The 18962-nt window shown below is 43.3% G+C and overlaps 1 protein-coding gene across 1 annotated transcript; it reads left to right on the plus strand.

Annotated features, from left to right (window-relative positions):
• Nucleotides 1–1653: 1653 nt before the first annotated feature.
• Nucleotides 1654–10828, plus strand: GMNN (geminin DNA replication inhibitor). Its single transcript, XM_077492288.1, has 7 exons — nt 1654–1785; nt 3623–3689; nt 4870–4965; nt 5918–6056; nt 6173–6255; nt 9839–9949; nt 10366–10828. Exons 2-7 carry the CDS (start codon nt 3633–3635, stop codon nt 10519–10521), a joined length of 642 nt encoding a protein of 213 aa, XP_077348414.1. The 5' UTR covers nt 1654–1785; nt 3623–3632; the 3' UTR covers nt 10522–10828.
• The last annotated feature ends 8134 nt before the right edge of the window (nt 10829–18962 follow it).

Raw genomic sequence — 18962 nt, forward strand, 5'->3', positions numbered from 1 at the left:
TCATATCTGTGCAACTTCAAAATAGTCCCCGCACTACTTCATAAATCCCAACTGTCCCTGATTCCGAGGGACTGTCCCTCTTTCCTCCTCATTTGGGCCTGATCTATAGAGTTGTATAGAAAATGCACTTTTTATCTATAAGAAAGTGTTTAAGGGCTCCTTCAAACAGGCGTGTCCATGTATCTGTCGATCCCCGCTGAGAAGGCAAATGACAGGTCCGTCCCTGCACACTGTGCAGGGATGGACCTGTCAGAGCGCCGCTCTCCCCTATGGGGGATTGGATGACAACGGACCGTAGAGTCTGCCGTTACCCAATCCGATGATGGGTGAAAAAATAGGTTTTTCCTCTGTCACACTTTTTCGGACATGTCACCACTGACATCCATCGCTCCATAGAGGTCTATGGAGCATCCGTTCAGGTCCGCCTAAAAAACTGACAGGTGGACCTGAATGGACAGTCCGTGTGAAAGAGGCCTAAGGCTACTTTCACACTGAGGCACTTTACAGGCGCTACAAATAGCACCTGTAAAGAGCCTCTACTGTGTCTCCAGCGTGAAAGCCCGAGGGCTTTCACACTGGAGTGGTACGCTTGCAGGACGGTCAAAAAAGTCCTGCAAGCCGCATCTTTGCAGCGCTATAGGAGCAGTTTATTCACCACTCCTAAAGTGCCCCTTTCCATTGAAAACAATGGGGCAGTGCTGCAAACCCACCGGCAAAGAGCTGCTGCAGAGGCACTTTGCAGGTAGTTTTAACCCTTTCGGCCGCTAGCGGGGGTAAAACCGGAGTGAAATTAGACTTAAAAGTGCCCAACTTTTCATCCAATTTCTAAATTGCTGCATTCGTAAATTTTACAAGCAAATATTAAGGAATAGTAGTGGTAAAAAAAAAAGCACTAATGAGTTTAATCAATCTTTTTTTTTTATGTATAAAAGGGAGCGTGGCAGGGTGTGTGTCTTATGCCTACATACTTCTGTGAACAGGTGTCCCTCGTTCTCATCTCAGAAAGTTGGGAGGTATGCTACTTTTGTCTGATTTGATGCGACTTGAGGTCCACAGACCCCAAGATTACACAATTATTGCTTCAAGTCGTGCGACTTTCAGGCTGTACAGGTGTAAAAGAGGCCTTATAGGCAAAAAAAAGGTTGCATTCAGGAGAGGAGCTGAAGAGCAGAAGATACATTGAACATGCCTAAATGTGTATGAATTGGCCTAAACGCACAACTGTATTCCAACGGTCACAACAAAAAAAATATATGAATATTCTGGCCAATAGAATGCATTTACACTAACATGGCATACACACATACATATTGTATTATTAGAGGGTTTTTTTCTTCCAAATTCTGTCAGGTTATTTTCCCGCCTGAGTGCACCAGGCCGCACTCCCTCCTCAGAGAGCCTTATATACAAAGAGGAGCCCTAAACCAGAAACACATAAGTCTGAAAACCGCACACAGAATGCTCCAAAATTACAAGCGCGGAGGCGGCAATGTATAAAGTGACCCATGGCTCCTAGTCAGAAGAAGTGCTGAGACTAGGCGGGTAATATACACAGCCCAATGCGCCACGTGACGTCACCTGTGTATAGTAAATCCTTTCCCAGCAGTCTTCTCCAGGACAGGCGGGAAGGACAGCACACGTGACTCATTGGCGCTCTGTTATTGGGGCGGATACGTAGGGTCACATGACGGTGAGCGCTCTGTATAAATGAGGCGGGGCGCGGGAACACTCAGTGTGTATTGAACGTATTTGGAAGTCGGCGTTGTGTGAAGTGGTCGGCCTTCGGTGAGTTTAGGGGGCTGTGCGGATTATATGGAAGAGGGGGAGGGGTCATTCATAGGAGGCTTGGGCGGCATTAATGTTACGGAGCTGCCGCTGTTCTATGAGGCTACAGAGCCGTATTAATGCGAAGGTAGCACCCAGAAAGGCCTTTGAGGCCGAGACCGCCAAAAGCTGACGCTTTGCTATATAGAGCGTATGGCTGTACAGGCTTCGGCCTGTGCTCTGGAGGAGGGGGTACTAGTCAGTCTGCTTTTAGACCAGATGTGTTGCTGGCAGAGCGTGTCGATGTGGCAGTGAAGGCTACGTGGATGTTTGGTATCACAGCTCCTTGTTCCCGGATGGAGTCCCCCTGTGACGAATACTGGCAGGTTACTGATAACACACAGGCCTTCATTTCCACCTTCTGTTGGAACATGCGACGATGACTGGCATGTTTCCGACTGGTGTCCACCATAGTTTGATCATGTGGCCCCCTGTCATGTTTTAGCAGTTTATGGCTTAGTTTAGATGATCATTGAGTCCTGTGTTGTAACATTACGTGTGGCTGTGCCTGAGTACCTCTCCTGTCACCAAAAGGGCCTCTGGTATTAACCAATCACTGTCCTAATACAGGAGGGGGTCCACTAGGACAGGGTCCCCTATGTGCATCCACCCCCTTTCAATTGACATCAGTTGCTACATTCCTACATGTTTGGTTTGGTTGAGGGTGTCAAAGGGGTGGAAGGGAAGGCTTTATGGTCCATTCACAGGCCTATGTGTATCTTCATTAATGCAGATTCTTGCTGGCATAAGGTCCTGCCTAAGAAGCTCACGTTTGCATGTGTTAAGATGCAATAATGATGGAAGAACTACACACAAGTGTAAAATCTTCAGATCTGTGCTACCCAAGATCTAAAGTATCTTAGTGTTTCTACGTTTTCACTGGGTGATGCAGCTGTATTGGCTCATGGATTATAGTGCAGTGTTTAGACTAAAACTATATATATATATATATATATATATATATATATATATATATATATATATATATATATATAAAAATTTCTCCCCTTGTGAATGAACTCTTGGGTGTTTTGAAAGAGATGGAGTTAGTCAGTGTTGATCTAGCTGTGATATAGCAATGTTTTTGTTCAGTGGTGACAGTGCTATCCATACTGATGCAGTGCTGATTTCAGGTGTGCCAAAATAAAACTGGAAAATGTGTCAACCCGGGTATGGATTTTTAACTGATGTCTGCCAATGCTGCCTGTTCAAAGTGCATTTTGCAGTTAGCATTGCTGATTTGACATTTAGGGACTTCAGAGCTTTCCTTTAGATTTTTGTCTCCGTACATGCTGAGAAATTGCAGGTCATGTATACAAGATTGATGACTTGAGTCACTGGCTTGGTCACTCACCAGGTAGTGAAGCTGGAGGTCTGCCTTTAAGGTGTGGATACATTTATTCCTCATGCATTGTGGCATTTAGATCTAGTCTGGAAAGCCATTCAGGGATGAACGTTCCTAAAACCCATGTTTGGTGTAGTTTTTTATGTATATTCTAGTGACCAGAATAGCTTGTAGCCACTAGTATGATTTTACTCATGTTGCATTTGAATGCAAGCCTTTTACATCTTAAAATATAGATGGATAGTGTGCTGGACCTTTTTTACATTAGTCAGTAGTCGCCCCTTTCTGCATGAGCCCTTAAGTCAGAAATGGCAACTTTTGTATGCCTACCTGTGAAGAAATATGGTAGATGTACTTTAAGAGTGTACTCTAAGGCATACAATCATTGCGTTTAACAAATGTAGGCAACTGAAGACTGGCATGCATTGACATGGTTTTACCTTTTGTTTGCAGGCTTGTCAACATGAATCCAAGTATGAAACAGAAACTTGCTGCAGAGAAGCCTTTAATGTCTATCAAGGTGAGCAGCCATTTGTGAGTCCACCATTCATGTTACAGATGCAAATAACTTATGTGCTAGTGTGTGTATAATTTTTTTAATTATGATTTCCAACCTTCATTTTGTATATAAGCCCTTTCACATCATAGATGAAGGTAAATCTAAAAATGAGTACAATTGCTGTATGGCCAGCCTAACTGGATAAACAGTTTCATTAGTCTGCCATGATGGCTTAATTGGGACTAAATGTCAGAGCATCGCCTTGCCTTTGTGATGCACTTGAAATGCACATTGTCTGTGCTTAGAACAGTTTAGATGTCAGATTGAGCCTTTTTAAAGGCAAATGGTAGACTATATAAGATTTTCAATTTGCAGACACTGACAAGGTTTAAATAAGATGCCACTTTGGGTTGTGAAAATGTCTTTTGTGCCTTGTAGTGGCTGCACCAGACTGTCATTAACATTAAACCACAAGGTTTTAACAGTGGTTCTGTGATGCAACAGATTTCCTTAGGACTTAAATCTATACTTGTCCACTAAATTTGTGCTAAAAGGTTGTCCACTGACAGTCATTTGTCACTAAATGTGTGCGTCCTAAAGTATTTATAATTCAGAGTTTTCAGGTGTACCTAAAATCTAAAGGGCTATTGGGCCTTTGTAAACTAAGGGTTAAGTAAAGAAGTTGAACTGAATTCTTATTACACTTTTAACAAGATTTTCCCATGAGATAACCTTGTTGTACAGTTACCTGTCATACGACCCAGTGGTGTCAAGTGTTGCAATTTGAGAATGCGATAATCCATAACTTTAAAGAGGTTGAAATGTTTAACAGTGCAGGTTCCCATAGTTAACGCTCCTATTGATTGACAGGCCGATAATAACCTGCAGTAAAAACAGACCGTGGGAAAGTTTAGCTTGTGTCATGTAGTACAGTCTGTTTCAGTAACTTTCTCACGGTGCTTTAGTGCTGCACATATTTCTTACCTGTGTGGTCATCTGGCTCTGTTTGCTATAGCAAGGTGGTGTTGTAGATAACATTATACAATTGGATAATGACTCTAATCCCCTAGTTTACTTTGCCAGAAGTGTTGATTAAAGCTGTTGCACAATGGGCTGTCTAGGCTAGAGAAACTTTGGGTTATCATTCTGTGTTTGCAAATTACAATATAGAAGTCTAATGGTATGTAACTTTTTTTACTAGAACTTCTTTACGGACAAAACAGAGGTTACTCAAAGGAGGACACTTAAAGTCATTCAGCCTTCTGCCACTGGCCAACTTGTCGGTCGTGTCAAAGAGGTATGTGAACATTATGGGGTGTAGACATGTAGGTGGCTTCATCTGATGGAAATAAACTGGCACTGTAGCTTTTGAAAGCTGAATATTTGCCTAGTCTGGTGCAGGCAAGCACTTGGCGTACATCTGTGCAGTGTAACTTGTGGTGTTTTACATGGATTTTAGGCCTGTTACTGAACTGTTGCACATGTGCGTCAAAAATGCAGCAAGCAGGATTTTATACTATGTGCACCTGAAGCGCACAACACAAAGGGTAAGGTTTTTACCCAGATGGGGATGGCCTTGGAGCTTTTTAAAGCAGAACTTTACTATCTGAGCTCCACAAACTAAACTTTTAACATTCAAAACCAGCTCCTTAATTTGAAAACAGCCCCATAACATTCTAGCCATGGCCATCTTGAGAAGGCAGATTCTCATGTAGAATGTACTTGTAATTCATCTGTCCCTAACCCAGGCAAGTGGGGGTCAATGTCTTCCTGGGTTGAGGGCCCCTACCCTAGATGGGACATTCCTGGGATGTGCAAAATCCTTTTGTCTTGCACCAGGTACCTGGAAGCAACTTGTGTTTAAAAAAAAGTAAATATACCTTACCAGCTCTTCTAATGCTTGCAGAATAAAGACTGTAAATGGTTGGCATCAAGTTCGGCATTAAAGTCTTCTCAATGGCTAGTTTCCATCTTCCTTGTTCTTGGGGGTTTTATAAAAGTACCTAGGTAAATCTTTTGGTAGAGGGCTTGGTATTGAAGTAAATGACATGAGAACCTAATGCTATTCTAACCTAGCATTGTAACAATAAAATTTGTATCAGCCAGTGCAATGTGACAAAATATTGTCATATTACACCAGCTTAATGTGTTAAACATAATACTGTAGCAATTTCTATCATAGGATGTATATGGGCATCGGAGCCTTTAGTGTTTAAGTGGCATTCATTGTGACGCAATCTTTTCTCTAGCCTGTCAAAAACTCCACCAAGAGAAAGCTGTGGAATGACCAAGGAACACTAAAAAAAGCAAAGGTTGAAGTTGCTATTGACCCAGAGCAGAGGGAAAATGCACAGTGTTCAAGTGAGGCTTATGAGCTCATGGTTAAAGGTGAGTCTTGGTTGCCTTGTATGGAACTGTTGCAGTAGACTCCTGTAACATATTTTATTTAACTTGTCAACTGAGCACAACAGCTGTAACTTTTTTTTTTTTTTGCACCTTTTTAGAAACCCCCTCCATCCAGTATTGGAAAGAGCTTGCAGAGGAAAGGAGAAAAGCACTTTATGAAGCCTTGCAGGAAAACGAAAAGGTAATGGGTTTACATTCAGTGAGATTAGTTTCTTTTGTGATATTGACTCCTGCTCGTGGAGCTTCAGTCTTGTTCTGGTTTTGGGTAAGGATGAACCAAACACCCCACCCCCCCTTATTTGACTCGCACCAGAACTTGCAAAAACTTCAGAACACCGTTAAAGTCTATTGGACACAAACATTGAAAAATCAAAGCCTAATTTTAAAGGCTTGTATGCAAGCTATTGTCACAAGTGTTTGGGGACCCAGGGACATGCATCAATGCAACATTTTAAAGGCCATGGTTTCAGGAGTGGTGTTAATGCTTAAAGTGAAACAAATATTCCTTTATCATGCCAGGGGGAGGGGTCTATATGACTAAAGTGTCAGTTTTCCAGTGTTTAGAACAGTCACAGCAAAATGTCCTTTCTAAAGGATAAGTCATTTAAAACTGTTTGCAGTTGTAATGAATTGTTGGGTCTCAGAAATATTGATAAAACTCTTTGGAGGAAAAACAGCGTGGGTTTCCCCAGTCCATTACCAGGCCCTTTGGGTCTGGTATGAATATTAAGGGGAACCCCTAACAAAGTTTTTTAAGAATTTTGGGTGTCCCCAAAATCCATACCAGACCCTTATCTGAGTACACAACCTGGCACCTCACAGGTAAATGAGGGACAACAGCAGCCCCACAATCTTTACCCAGTGGCAGTGGGCCTGCAGGCAGGGGGCTTGTCAGAATCTGGAAGCCCTTTTTAACAAGGGACCCCCATATCCGTCTCCCCATGTACCAGTACCATTTCACAAAGTTTCAAATGGTAAAGACAGATGCTTTGGGACAAGTCTTCTATTAACAAGTCCCACAATGTAAATCAATCTCATGCTGATGAGCTGAAAAATGTAAATGTATCAAAGTTCCCTGAACAAGGGGAGGGGCTTATGTGACGGCAGGGGAACACAGCTATTGAAATGAAAGCTGTGATGTTCCCTGCTCTGATCATCCAGCTGGCAGCTCAGCTCCCTTCCTGCTGTACTGGCTGGCATGTATAGTTGTTTTATGCAATCAATTTATAAAAATGTCCTTTCATGAGAATTTGAGGGCTGGTTTAGGGGCAGGGTTGGGTGGACCAACTGGTGGCGAGTAACCCTTGGCCTGGCTAGTAGCTCAGGGCTTGAAATTTTGAGCCCTGTTAGACACTGCCCAGCATGCTATTTAAAGTGGACGTAAACCCATTGATTTAATCAGTTAAAAAAAAAAATAGCATGCCAGGAATGCTAACTGCACACTGGCTGTGCTCTCAACCAAACGGTCAAACCACCCAATGGCTGGTGTCATAACAGATCACATGTGCAGCACCATGGCAGCTGAAGATTAAACAGAGGCAAAGATGGCAGCTTTCATGGATGAAAACGATAGGGGAGTTTACTTCCACTTTAAAGGATTATTTCACTTTAACCACTTGCAGACCAGCCGCAGGTTGGCTCCACAAAATCACTTTGTATGTGATCTCACAAGGTTTGGCTAAGCAGGCACACGTGCCCGCCATGAGACCAACAGCGGGTCCGTTGGACTCTGTCCACAGGCATACCCGCAATCGCCTCAGGAAGAATGGTGAGTTACTAATGTAAACGAGCATCTCCCTGTTCTGCCTAGTGAGACTGATCATAGCTCCCTGTAATTGGGTGCGATCAGTGATCTCACACAGCCTCTCCCTAGAGTTAGAATCACTCCCTAGGTCACTTAACCCCTTCATTGCCAATCACATTTACAGTAATCGATGGATTTTTAATCACACTGATCACTGTCTAAATGTGTGGTCCCAAAATGGCGCCAAAAGCATCCGCTGTCTGCCATGTCAGTTAAAAATCACTGCTGCCATTACTAGTAATAAATGCCATAAAACTATCCCTGATTTTGTGGAGGCTATAACTTGAGCAAACCAATCAAATGCTTGGTGTGTTCTACCAGAATATGTAGTATACATATTGGCCTAAACTGAGGGATTTTTTTTATATACTTTTGGGGATATAGCAAAAGTAACTTTATTATATTTTTCAAAATTGTCTATCCAGTTCCCAACCGGCGCACGCTGATGTACATTGGCAGAATGGCACAGGCAGGCAAATGGACATACCTGTACATTTCTTTAAATTTGCGGGCGCGCTTGCTGTTAGGGACCCCCATGCGTCCGGTCACGGGTCCTGTGGACTCTATCACCGCAGGCATACCCATGATCGTCTCACAGGGCAGCTTAACAGAGAAATGCCACTGTAAACAGCATTTCCCCATTCTGCCTAGCAACTAGTGACACTGATCTCTGCGCCATGTGATTGGATCAGTGTTCACTAAAAGCCCAGCCCCCCACAGTTAGGAACACACCCCTAGGAACACTTAACCCCTACACTGCCACCCACTGGTTAACCCCTTCACTGCCAGTGTCATTTACACAGGAATCACTGCATTTATATAGCAGTGATTGCTGTATAAATGACAATGGTCCCAAAAATGTGTCAAACATCTGTCCACCATGTCAGTCACAATAAAAATCGCTGATCGCCACCATCACTAGTAAAAAAAAATTAATAAAAATGCCGTAAAACTATCCCCTAGTTTGTAAACACAACTTTTGCACAAACCAATCACTGCTTTTTTTTTTTTTTTTTTTGTAAAAACAAAAATGTAAAATGCGTATCAGCCTAAACCTGAGGGGAAAATTATTATATTTTTGGGCAAAATTATTATTTTTTTTTTTTTTTTTTTTTCCAAAATTGCTCTGTTAGCGCAAAAAATAAACTGCAGGGGGTGATCAAATGCCACCAAGAGCTTTGTGGGAAAAGGATGTAAATTTTGCTTGGGAGCCATGTCGCATGACTATTTGTCCATTAAAGCGACGCAGTGCTGAATTGCAGAAAGTGGTCTGGTCTTTGGCCAGCAAAATGGTCTGGGGCTGAAGTGGTTATAGCGCAGAAAATAAACCAGAGGTGATCAAATAACACCAAAAAGCTTGGTGGGGATGTCAATTTTGTTTGAGAGCCATGTTGCATGACTGCACAACTGTCAAAGCAATGCAGTGCTGAATCACAAAGTGCTCTGGTCTTTGGCCAGCCAAATCCTCCAGGGCTGAAGTTGAGCATTATTAAAATCACTGAAAATGGCAATCTTTTTCATGTCCCTTGGGGCGGGACTCGGGTCCCCAAACACTTTTGGAAAATTGCACATAAGCCTTTAGAATGGGCACTTTTGGTTTTTAATGTCCCATAGACTTTGACAGTTATGCAGCTTTCAAATTTGCCACAACATTGCACTCATCCCTAGTTTTGGGTTGACATGGCTTTTCCAAGATCTGCCTTGGCTATTACTGAATGCTTGCAGCTAACAGGTCAGATTTTGTGATATATAGGCATGGACCAGCAGCTGAACAATGGAATGGGGGGGGGGTGTTCATTGCACAAGACTCATTCTCCCTTCTCGTTTAAGTGTGCAAATGTTAAGAACTTAATGCAGTCGTTTGTTTTCTCCCCCTGTCTTTTCCCTTTTATTCAGTGTAATGAATTGTATTGTTGGTACAAAGCAATGTTTAAGTACTAAATGGTGTATCCTTTCACAGTTGCACAAAGAAATTGATCTTAAAGATGGGGAGATCTCACGGCTAAAACAAGAAAATGATGAGCTCCTTGAACTGGCAGGACATGTACAGCACATGGCTAACCTGATTGAGGTGAGTTTAAACGTCACAAATTTTGCAGCTTGTATGCAAGTGCTGCCTAATGCAGTTGGTGTAGGGGGTTTTATGGAAGTATTGTACTTTACAGATATTTCCAAACCTGATGTGAAGACAGCAGTTACTAGTGTCCTCAGTTTGTTAGGGGGGGGAAGCCACTCTCCACTCTAACAAATGGTAGCTGCAGTATGTTTTGCTATTTTAGACTTGGCTAAGCAATCAAGTAAAATTACCAGTTTGGTACATTCAATTTAACTCTTGTACAGATGAGCTTGTGTGAGCTCCCAATGTGAAACATCAAAACTCCCTATAGCAATGGGTGACCCATTTCTGTACTGCAAAAGGCATTAACTGTAAATGAATGACCTGAATAGGTCAGAACAGTAGCTATAACCACCTTTTTTATCTTACAGAGACTTACAGGCAGTGCACCACAAAGCCTTGAAGATTTAAAAAATCTAGACCTTGAGGAAGCAAGACATGAAGATGAAGAGGAAGCAAGACTTGAAGAGGAAGAAATATATGAAGATGATGAAGAGTACTACAGTTCATCAGATGATGACCTTTAATTTAAATCTGAAAGGACTTTAAGTGGCCACTGCCTGGGCTGTCTGTCCCATTAAACTTGAAACTGCCACTAGTTTCCTACCTGTAGCTAGGACAAACTACTGCAAACTCCTCCAACTATGGAGTTTTTTAAATGCAGTGTAAGATTCAAAATCCAAATGGGTGCTTTTCAGTTGGCCACTTGTTTTAATGCAAATACTATGTATTTTTATCTTGCTTGTAAATAGTTTTTTATTTTTATTAAATGGCCTTGATGAAAGGTAATTGTACATATATTTTGCCAAATAAACTTCAGTTGGAGCAAACTTATTTTTTGTGCCTGTAAAAATTGAATTGCCTAAATGTCTTTGCCATTGTTGGACTTTTCAATAAGATGCCATGCAGTCAAGGAGCCATTGTGTTCAGAAACTAGCTTTTATATAACCATTCCTGTGCCCTATCTTCTGCTTGACCTCTCATCAGACACCGCTCCCAGTAGGAGCAACACAAATGACCTGCAAGTAAAACAAAGCGCTCTCTAGGGTGCATAGGATTTTGAACATGCTGGGTTTAACTTTGTAAAAATTCACCATACAGTTAAAAGATTTGAATCAACAGTTTAAAAGACCACTTGTCAGGCATGCAACTATCTTAAACCTGTTTAGAGTTGCTCTTATCAGACTTCTAGAAGTAATTTCAAGTCCTAAATCAATTGTGAACCTCTACATGGGTATTTGCAGATGCACACTACGGCAAGTTTACAGATCTGTCTCCAAATTTGAGGTGGCTCAACTGTAATGGCATTAGATTTGCTATTGTAAATCTGCCTTCAGCAGGGGGGGCTCCTCTGATGTCTGAATACATGGCTAAGTGTATTAGCTGCTGGCTGAAATTTCCAACATGCCTGTTTTGTCTGTGTTCACAAATGCCATAGATCTAGACTCAGCTGGTCCCTGACTAACTTGGCAATCATGGCCAGCTTGGCACATTGAGGACACAGCATGTGGACTGCCTGATTATGTGTCTACTTGACAGGTGGGCTTCTAGGGGGGTGGTAAAACTATGCCTCAGCCATCTGGGCTGTCAATGTGAGAGCCCCTTTAGGGCAGGTTGGTTTGAACCAGTGTCAAGGTGAACAGGTATTGACTTGGAAATTGTCATGCTTGGGAGTTGGCTGCTGTAGTGCTTGGAACAGGTAAGTGGTTACCCGTTAAACTTGCGCTGTACAGTAGTTTTGCAGTGCAGCTGCAATCCCCCTCTCGGGTTCCCTGCTGGTGCCCTGGGACCCCCCCTCCCTCAAGCCTGCTATGGGGCATGTGTGCTTGCTTCCAGGCAACTGTCAAGACAAAGCACAGTTCAACCCTTCTGACAGCAGTGGGAGATTACTCCTGTTGAATCTCAGCCAGAGACCTGCTCTTCTAGATCAAGATTTAACTTGGCAAAGTATTGCACACTGAAGGCAAAAGGCCTTTAGAACCACTTTACTAGCTCTCTGGCTATGGGTGGAGACATTAATACACCAACAGTCCCTCAAATATTAGATCACTATACACACTTTATATAGTGCTAACTTTACAATCTAAAGGGGATATTGCTGACCTGGCAGCTGGGGCAATGGCACCTTGGTCCAGGATCCTAGAGGGTCTAGTGAAGGCTTAAAACCAGGAAGCAAACGGGGCTTGTACAACTTTCCAAGTATTTTCTCTAGAGCAGTGATTCTCAACCAGGGTTCCCTTAGCATTGGGCATTTCTGCCACTCGGGTAAGTGCTCACTGTCGCATAGTTAAAAATCAATCTAAGGATGTAATTCTTCCCAATGACATGGTGTAAGGGCCATTCTTTCCATAGACCATCACACCAATGTAACGGGTTGTAGATTTTCAAATTTTTAGCAGGGGGTTCCCCTCAGACTGCAGAACTATTTCAAGGTTTCCTCTGAAGAAAAGGTTCAGGGGCTGCTCTGGAGAGTAGGGGGGCATGTTTCTTGGTGGATTTTAAATGCCAAACCTTGTGATTGAGGGTCTTTCCTCACATACATACTGAGGTAAAGATGTGCAAAAGCAGACTTTTGCTACTGCTTGATGTGAAGGCTAGTCACATTGGTGTAACATGCAACTAGGATGGTTTCGTGGGGTTGTAGCCAAGGCCTTATAGGATGGTCTAAGTCTTTCACCTCACCAGAAAATATTCCATTGTCTGGATGCAGCTCATGCTGAGTGTCTCAACTCTGAGGCTTCAGGCCTTGATTCCCATTTATTTGAAAGGGAACATTGGCTTCGAACACCACTATTAAGGTGAATTGGTCAAACACTACTGTGGTGTCCCTTTAAATACAGCTATTTCCACCATGCCATCAGTCTTGGTGTTTCCTCTGCCATGGTGGATGCACTGCTGCACTCTCCGGGGAGGGAGGTTTTGGCAGTACTTTTTTTTTGTTTTTTGTGCTTCTGCCCTGCATGTAGGGGAGGTTGTGTTGCTCTGGTGCCTGCTTCCTCTGTTGGCTCATGGGAATAATCGTCCTCTGGGGGCAGGGCACTGGTGTGCTGCATGCATGCCAGGACTTGGCATGTCATCCCCAAGCCCTGGGTGGCAGGATTTCTAGTGGGGTGGCGCAGCACTCATTTCTGGCTGCTGAAATGCAGGGGGAAGGTGCAGGTCCTCTGGCTAGGGCTTCCTTCTGCTCCTCGAGTGTTTGGATGCAGCAAGGAGCACCCTTTTATAGGGACATGCATATTGGCTGCTGTGGTACTTGGGATGGAGAATGAGTTACCAGCAGAGATGGTGGAAGCAGGCACCCGGATGCCAGACCCAGGTAAGACAGGTACCTTTTTCTTACTATGGGCATGTTTAATTTTATTTTCGGGTAGACCTGCAGCTGACTTTTGAGAGTGCATGTCCCATTAACAGTCCAGCAGGAATGGGAAGCTCTGTGAGGCACATATGGTGGAGGCTTTTTGGTTCTCTGGATGGTGTGGTGGTAACGAGAATAGGACCTTGCCCTAACGTGGGGAGGTCGTTTTCTTTTCTGTAGTAAGCCTATGCCAAATCTGAGAGCCTCTTCAGGGAGGAAATGTCCCCTCTGCAAAAACCCCACTGAGGGATTCCTGGTCTAAACCACTCTAAAGGTCTTGCATTGGAGGATTAGTGAGAGAAGAATCCACGCAGGAGTGTAAAGAGCTCTTTTCTTCAATGAGGAAAGAACTGGCAGAGACGCTAGGAATGGTGCATTCCCTCAAAGCAGTAGGCTTCGATGAGGAGGAAGAGATGAGGGTGTCCATGTATAAACGGACTTTGGAATAAGTAGACTACCTAAAGCAGTGTATACCAGTGGTCATCAACCCTGTCCTCAGGGCCCACTAACAGGCCAGGTTTTATGTATGGGGAGAAGCAGACTAGAATACTGCAATCACTGAGCAGCAAATTATATGATGTATTTCAGTTCTCTTGCTAACCTGGCCTGTTAGTGGGCCCTGAGGACAGGGTTGATGACCACTGGTGTATACCACCTTGGATATACAGGAGAGGACTCGACTATCAATACATGAGAAGATGTACCATGGACTAGAGGAGGCCAAACAGTGTTTCCGGGCCATAGGGTACTGGTCCAAACAAATAAGGAATGGAAGAATCTAGAAAAGGACCAGTTTTCTCCAGGGCCCTAAAAGATGAGGCTTTAGTGTGGAACAAAAGGTCAAAATTGATGCCTTTTATCCAAGTTTCAAGGCATACTGACTCACCTTTGAAGACGTGGGAATTATTAAAGATGCCATGGCTAAAAGGGCAGATTATGCTGAGGAAGGCATGGAATTCATCCTTGTCCAACCTGAAGCTGTCAACAGTGGTAGCCAGAACCATGGAGTGCTGGCTAGATCAGCTTAAAGGGCACATGGTAGGCACATCTAGAAAAGATTTATTAAAGTCCTTCCCTACCCTCCTAAAAGCAGTCAAGTATATGGTGGATGCCTCAGCAGAGTCTGCTAGGTCCTCCGCCCTTATCTATTAGGCTAGGCGAGCCCTATAGCTAAAAACTGGTCGGGGGACTTGGCTTCGGAAGTGAAGCTTTGCGGGATTCCCTTTACAGGAGATTTGATGTTTGGGCCGGAGTTAGAGAAGAAAGTTGTACCGCCAAGGAAAAAATGTCCCTTTCAGCAGCCCCAAAAAGAAAAAGAGCAGGGTCAAAAAAGATCCTGGAATCCCCAGAGGTAGAGGAGGGGTGCTCCTTAGACCCCCCCCCCAAGAAAGCTACAAAGAAACAAGGACGACCACCTTTCCAGTAGGTGGAAGGCTGCAAGCTTTCCTACCTGGATGGGAGAGGGCAACAGCAAGTCCTGTTCGTTCTAGACCTAATCAGACAAGGTTACCATCAGGAATTTTATCAGTTTCCCCCCCAAGTCGCTTTTACATTACAAATCTCCAGAGGGATCAAGAGAGCCCTGGCCATGATGTCCCTTTTGATGGGACTGATACAACAGGGATTTATCACTCGAGTCCTCAAGGGGGGGGGGGGGGGTCTATTTTATCAGGGAAATTGCAGTTGATCCTAAATGTGAAAATCCTTAACAGATCCATAAGGTACAAGCGGTTTCGGATGGACACTATTTTATCGGTGAAGAATTTACTCAGCCCCCAATTGCTTCATGGCGTCAATCGATCTTAAGAGTTACGTACGTACCTGCACATCCTATTGCAGCCTCATTGCAAAAATTTCTGCAACTACCAGTCAACCTGGGTGGGGATATGGCCTCTCCAGTTCAGGGTGCTGCCCTTCGGCCTTTCTTCCTCTCCCAGACTATTCACAAAAGTGATAGCAGAGGCCTTGGAGTCCCTGAGACTGAAGGGGATCGCCATAGTGCCCTGTCTGGATGATCTACTACTTTTTGCGAAATCAAAAGATCAGGTAATAGTCAACCTTCTAGTAATTCAGGCACCTAAAGGGTACTCAAAATGTCCTCGCAGATTTTCTCAGCAGAAGGGAAATAAGGGAGTCACAATGGTCGTTAAACCAAGAGATCTGGATGATCACCAAAAGTTGGAGGTGGACCTGTGTGCAAACCAGTCAAATGCCTAGTTTCTGAGGAGGACCTATTAAGAAAAGGGTCTGTCAGAGAAGCTCATTAACACCCTTCTGTCAAGTAGAAAGAAGGTCACCAGATCAATCCATTTTTTTTTTTTACTTTATATCTTTATTTGCTTTTCCATAATTACAATACAAACATAATTCACATACATTTTACATTAATAAGGGAAAGTTATGAAGGGGGACACCTAAGCTCCCCCTGCCCAGGCGACTGTATTAATTAATGTTTTCCCCTTTGTCACCACTAATCTTCTAATCTCTCATACAACACTTCCATACATCCTCTACCACCATCACTGAACACTTCCTTCATCCCTCGGCAAAATTCTTTGTTCCTCCACTTTACTATTTCTCATTCCACATCTTCCAAATCTTATCAAATTTCTTAAAATATCCTTGTTTGATATATGACGTCCTTTCCTTAAGAATCATCACTTCCATACTCTGTTCCCATTCCCTACTAGCTGGGGGGGGGGGGGGGGGGGGAGTGGACTGCCACCTCTGGGCAATAAGTTTCCTGGCCTGGAAAAGGCATCTCAAAATTGCACCTTCAGTATCTTTAGGTCTACCCTCTCCCTCTATCCATCCCAGGACACAAAGAATAGGATCCATGCCAATACAAGCTTTTAAACACCTGGGAAATAGTGTCCATCACCTCCCTCCAATATCGAAATAGTTTGGGACATCTCCAAAACATATGAATAAGCCCCCCCGTTCTACCACATCTTGGACAAGTGTCGTCCGATCTCTGACCAAACCAAAACAGTTTTTGTGGGGTATAGTAAACTCTTTATAACAAAAAAAGATGAGACATCTTCTGGGATGGGGAAAGTGATACCCATGGGGCAAGTTCAAGAATCCTTTCCCATTGTGATTCCGGCATATTTCCCACATCTTCTTCCCATTTCTTCCTGTAGGGTCTTATTTGCAGCCCTTCTCGGCTCCCCTTGTGTATACTTAAATATATTTTAGATATTAGACCCTTCCGTGACTTGGACTTAATGATGTTCTCTAGTACCGGCATGGAACTCCATTCTATTATCCTCCCTTTGAACTGTTCTGTGAGAGCGTGTCTCACCTGTAAATAAAAAGATTTCTTAGGGAGTGCAAATTGGTCTCTTAAATCCTGAAAAGATCTCAACTTTCCATCGTGGTAGATCTGAAAAATAAACTTTAAACCTCGCCTTTCCCATTCTCTAATTAGACCCAGTTTCTGCACCTCACCCAACTTGCTGTTTTCCCACAAAGGGGAGTATTCTGAAAATCCTCTATAGCCCAAGATTTTTTTTGCCACTTCCCAAACTGTTACCATCAAGTCATAAGTAGGGAACCCCCTCAAGAAGGTCCCGCCTCCAAAACTTCAGTCAGAGACTTGTGGATCACGTTACCAAGAAGAGTCTTCCTCACTCTCCCTTCACTCTCAGTTTCACAACCTCCCATATGTTGCAGTTGAGCCGCCAAAAAGTAACTAAAAACATGTGGGAGGGCTACCCCTCCCTCATTGTTTGGGAGTTGCAATGTACTAAGGCTAATACACGATGAACCCCCTTTCCAGATTAGTTCCCTCAATATAGTGTCTATCTTGTGGAACCACTTTTTATAAATCCATACTGGAGAGTTGTGAATAACATACAACAATTGTGGCAGGAAAATCATTTTTATTAGGTTGCAACAACCTGCCGCTGATAATGGAAGTTTTTTCCAAATTTAAATTTTGGCTTTACATTTATTTAACAATGGAACTAAGTTGTTTATAATAAATTGTTTGGGGTCTCTAGAAATGTTCATGCCAAGATACTTTATTTGGTTCGCAATTTGTAACTGTTCTGCTTCTTGGGGAAGGGAGTGGTCTAATGTATCTATGGACAACAGAATGTACTTTTCCCAATTTATCCTCAGTCCTGAGATATGTCCAAAAGAGTTAATTTTACATATGGTTTCCCATAGTGAGTCCTGAGTGTCGCTAAGCAATAGGAGGAGATCATCCGCAAATAATATTACTTTCTCTTCTTCCTCGTTTGAATCCTTTTATCCCTGAAGTAGATCTCAGCGTCAAAGCCAAAGGCTCGATGGCGAGGGCGAAGGGGGGGGGGGGAACAATAGGCACCCCTGTCTCGTCACCCTCAGCAATCGAAACCTGGCAGAATGTTCATTATTTACTTTTACCCTCGCCCCAGGAGACCCATACAATAGCTTCACCCAATTAATAAACTTCGGTCCTATCTGTAATTCTGCCAGAGTTCTCCAAAGAAACTGGTGTCGTCCAAGGAGAGAACGCCCCTATGACTGTCCTCATCCGTGGGAATTTGAAGATTTAAAAATAATCGTCTTATGTTAATACAAGTAGACCTGCCGGGTATAAATCCTGATTGGTCAGAATGTACCAATTTATGTATAACGCTATTTAATCTAGCCGCCAAGACTTTTGATAAAACCTTGATGTCCGAATTAAGTGAGGAAATAGGTCTATATGAGGCGGGGCCAAGCAGATCTTTATTTTCCTTAGGGATCACTATTATAGTGGATTCCATCATGGACAGAGGGAGCTCTCCCTTTTCCGCCGAGGAGTTGAATACCTTCAGCAGTTCAGGGAGAAGAACCTCACCATAATGTCGGTAAAATTCAATTGGAAAGCCATCCGGCCCCAGGGACTTCTGTCCCACCATTTCCCAAACCGTCCGCCGTAGCTTCTCCAGAGTGACCGAGCTATCAAGAGCAGCACTGTCCTCCTCGGAAAGGCTGGGGACCGACAGGTTTTGAAAAAATATGTCAATTTCTTCCTTATTATCCTCCTGGTTGGTCCTATATAGATCCTCATAATAGTCTCTGAATCTGTCCACTATCTCCGGCGTGTATGTGGATGTCCTACTCTCGTTAATAGTAATCATTGGTATAACCGATGATGGTGCGTTAATTCTAACTAAGTGAGCCAACATCCTACCAACATTTTCCCCTTCCCCAAAAGCTATTTGCTTTTGGAAGATTTGTTTATTCTCAGCTTTACCTAGGAGTATTAGCCGATAATTCTGTTGTGTCTCTGTCCATGCCCTAAGATTCTCGGGTGTCGGGTCATTTATATACTTTTTTTCTGAGGATACTACTTTGCCTGCTGCCAGTTCTTCCCCTTCCTTAGAATGTTTTTTTAATTTTGAGATTTGCTGGATCAGCAATCTCCGGAGAAAGGCCTTGATTGTATCCCACACTACTCCCCGGGGTGCAGATCCAGTATTTAAATCTATACATTCTTTTAAGGCCGTTAGCACATACTGGGGGTCACCCATAAGTTCCAACAAGGAAAGGCTAATTCTCCATTCCCGATGGTTGCTTCTTGCCCCCACCTCCAGTGAAGCTATCATTGGTGAATGATCCGAGAGCCCTCTTGGCTTG

This window comes from Lithobates pipiens, unplaced genomic scaffold, assembly GCF_037356315.1.
Source record: "Lithobates pipiens isolate NorthernLeopardFrog02 unplaced genomic scaffold, aLitPip1_a1.2 Scaffold_19, whole genome shotgun sequence".
In the NCBI taxonomy this organism is placed as follows: Eukaryota; Metazoa; Chordata; class Amphibia; order Anura; family Ranidae; genus Lithobates; species Lithobates pipiens.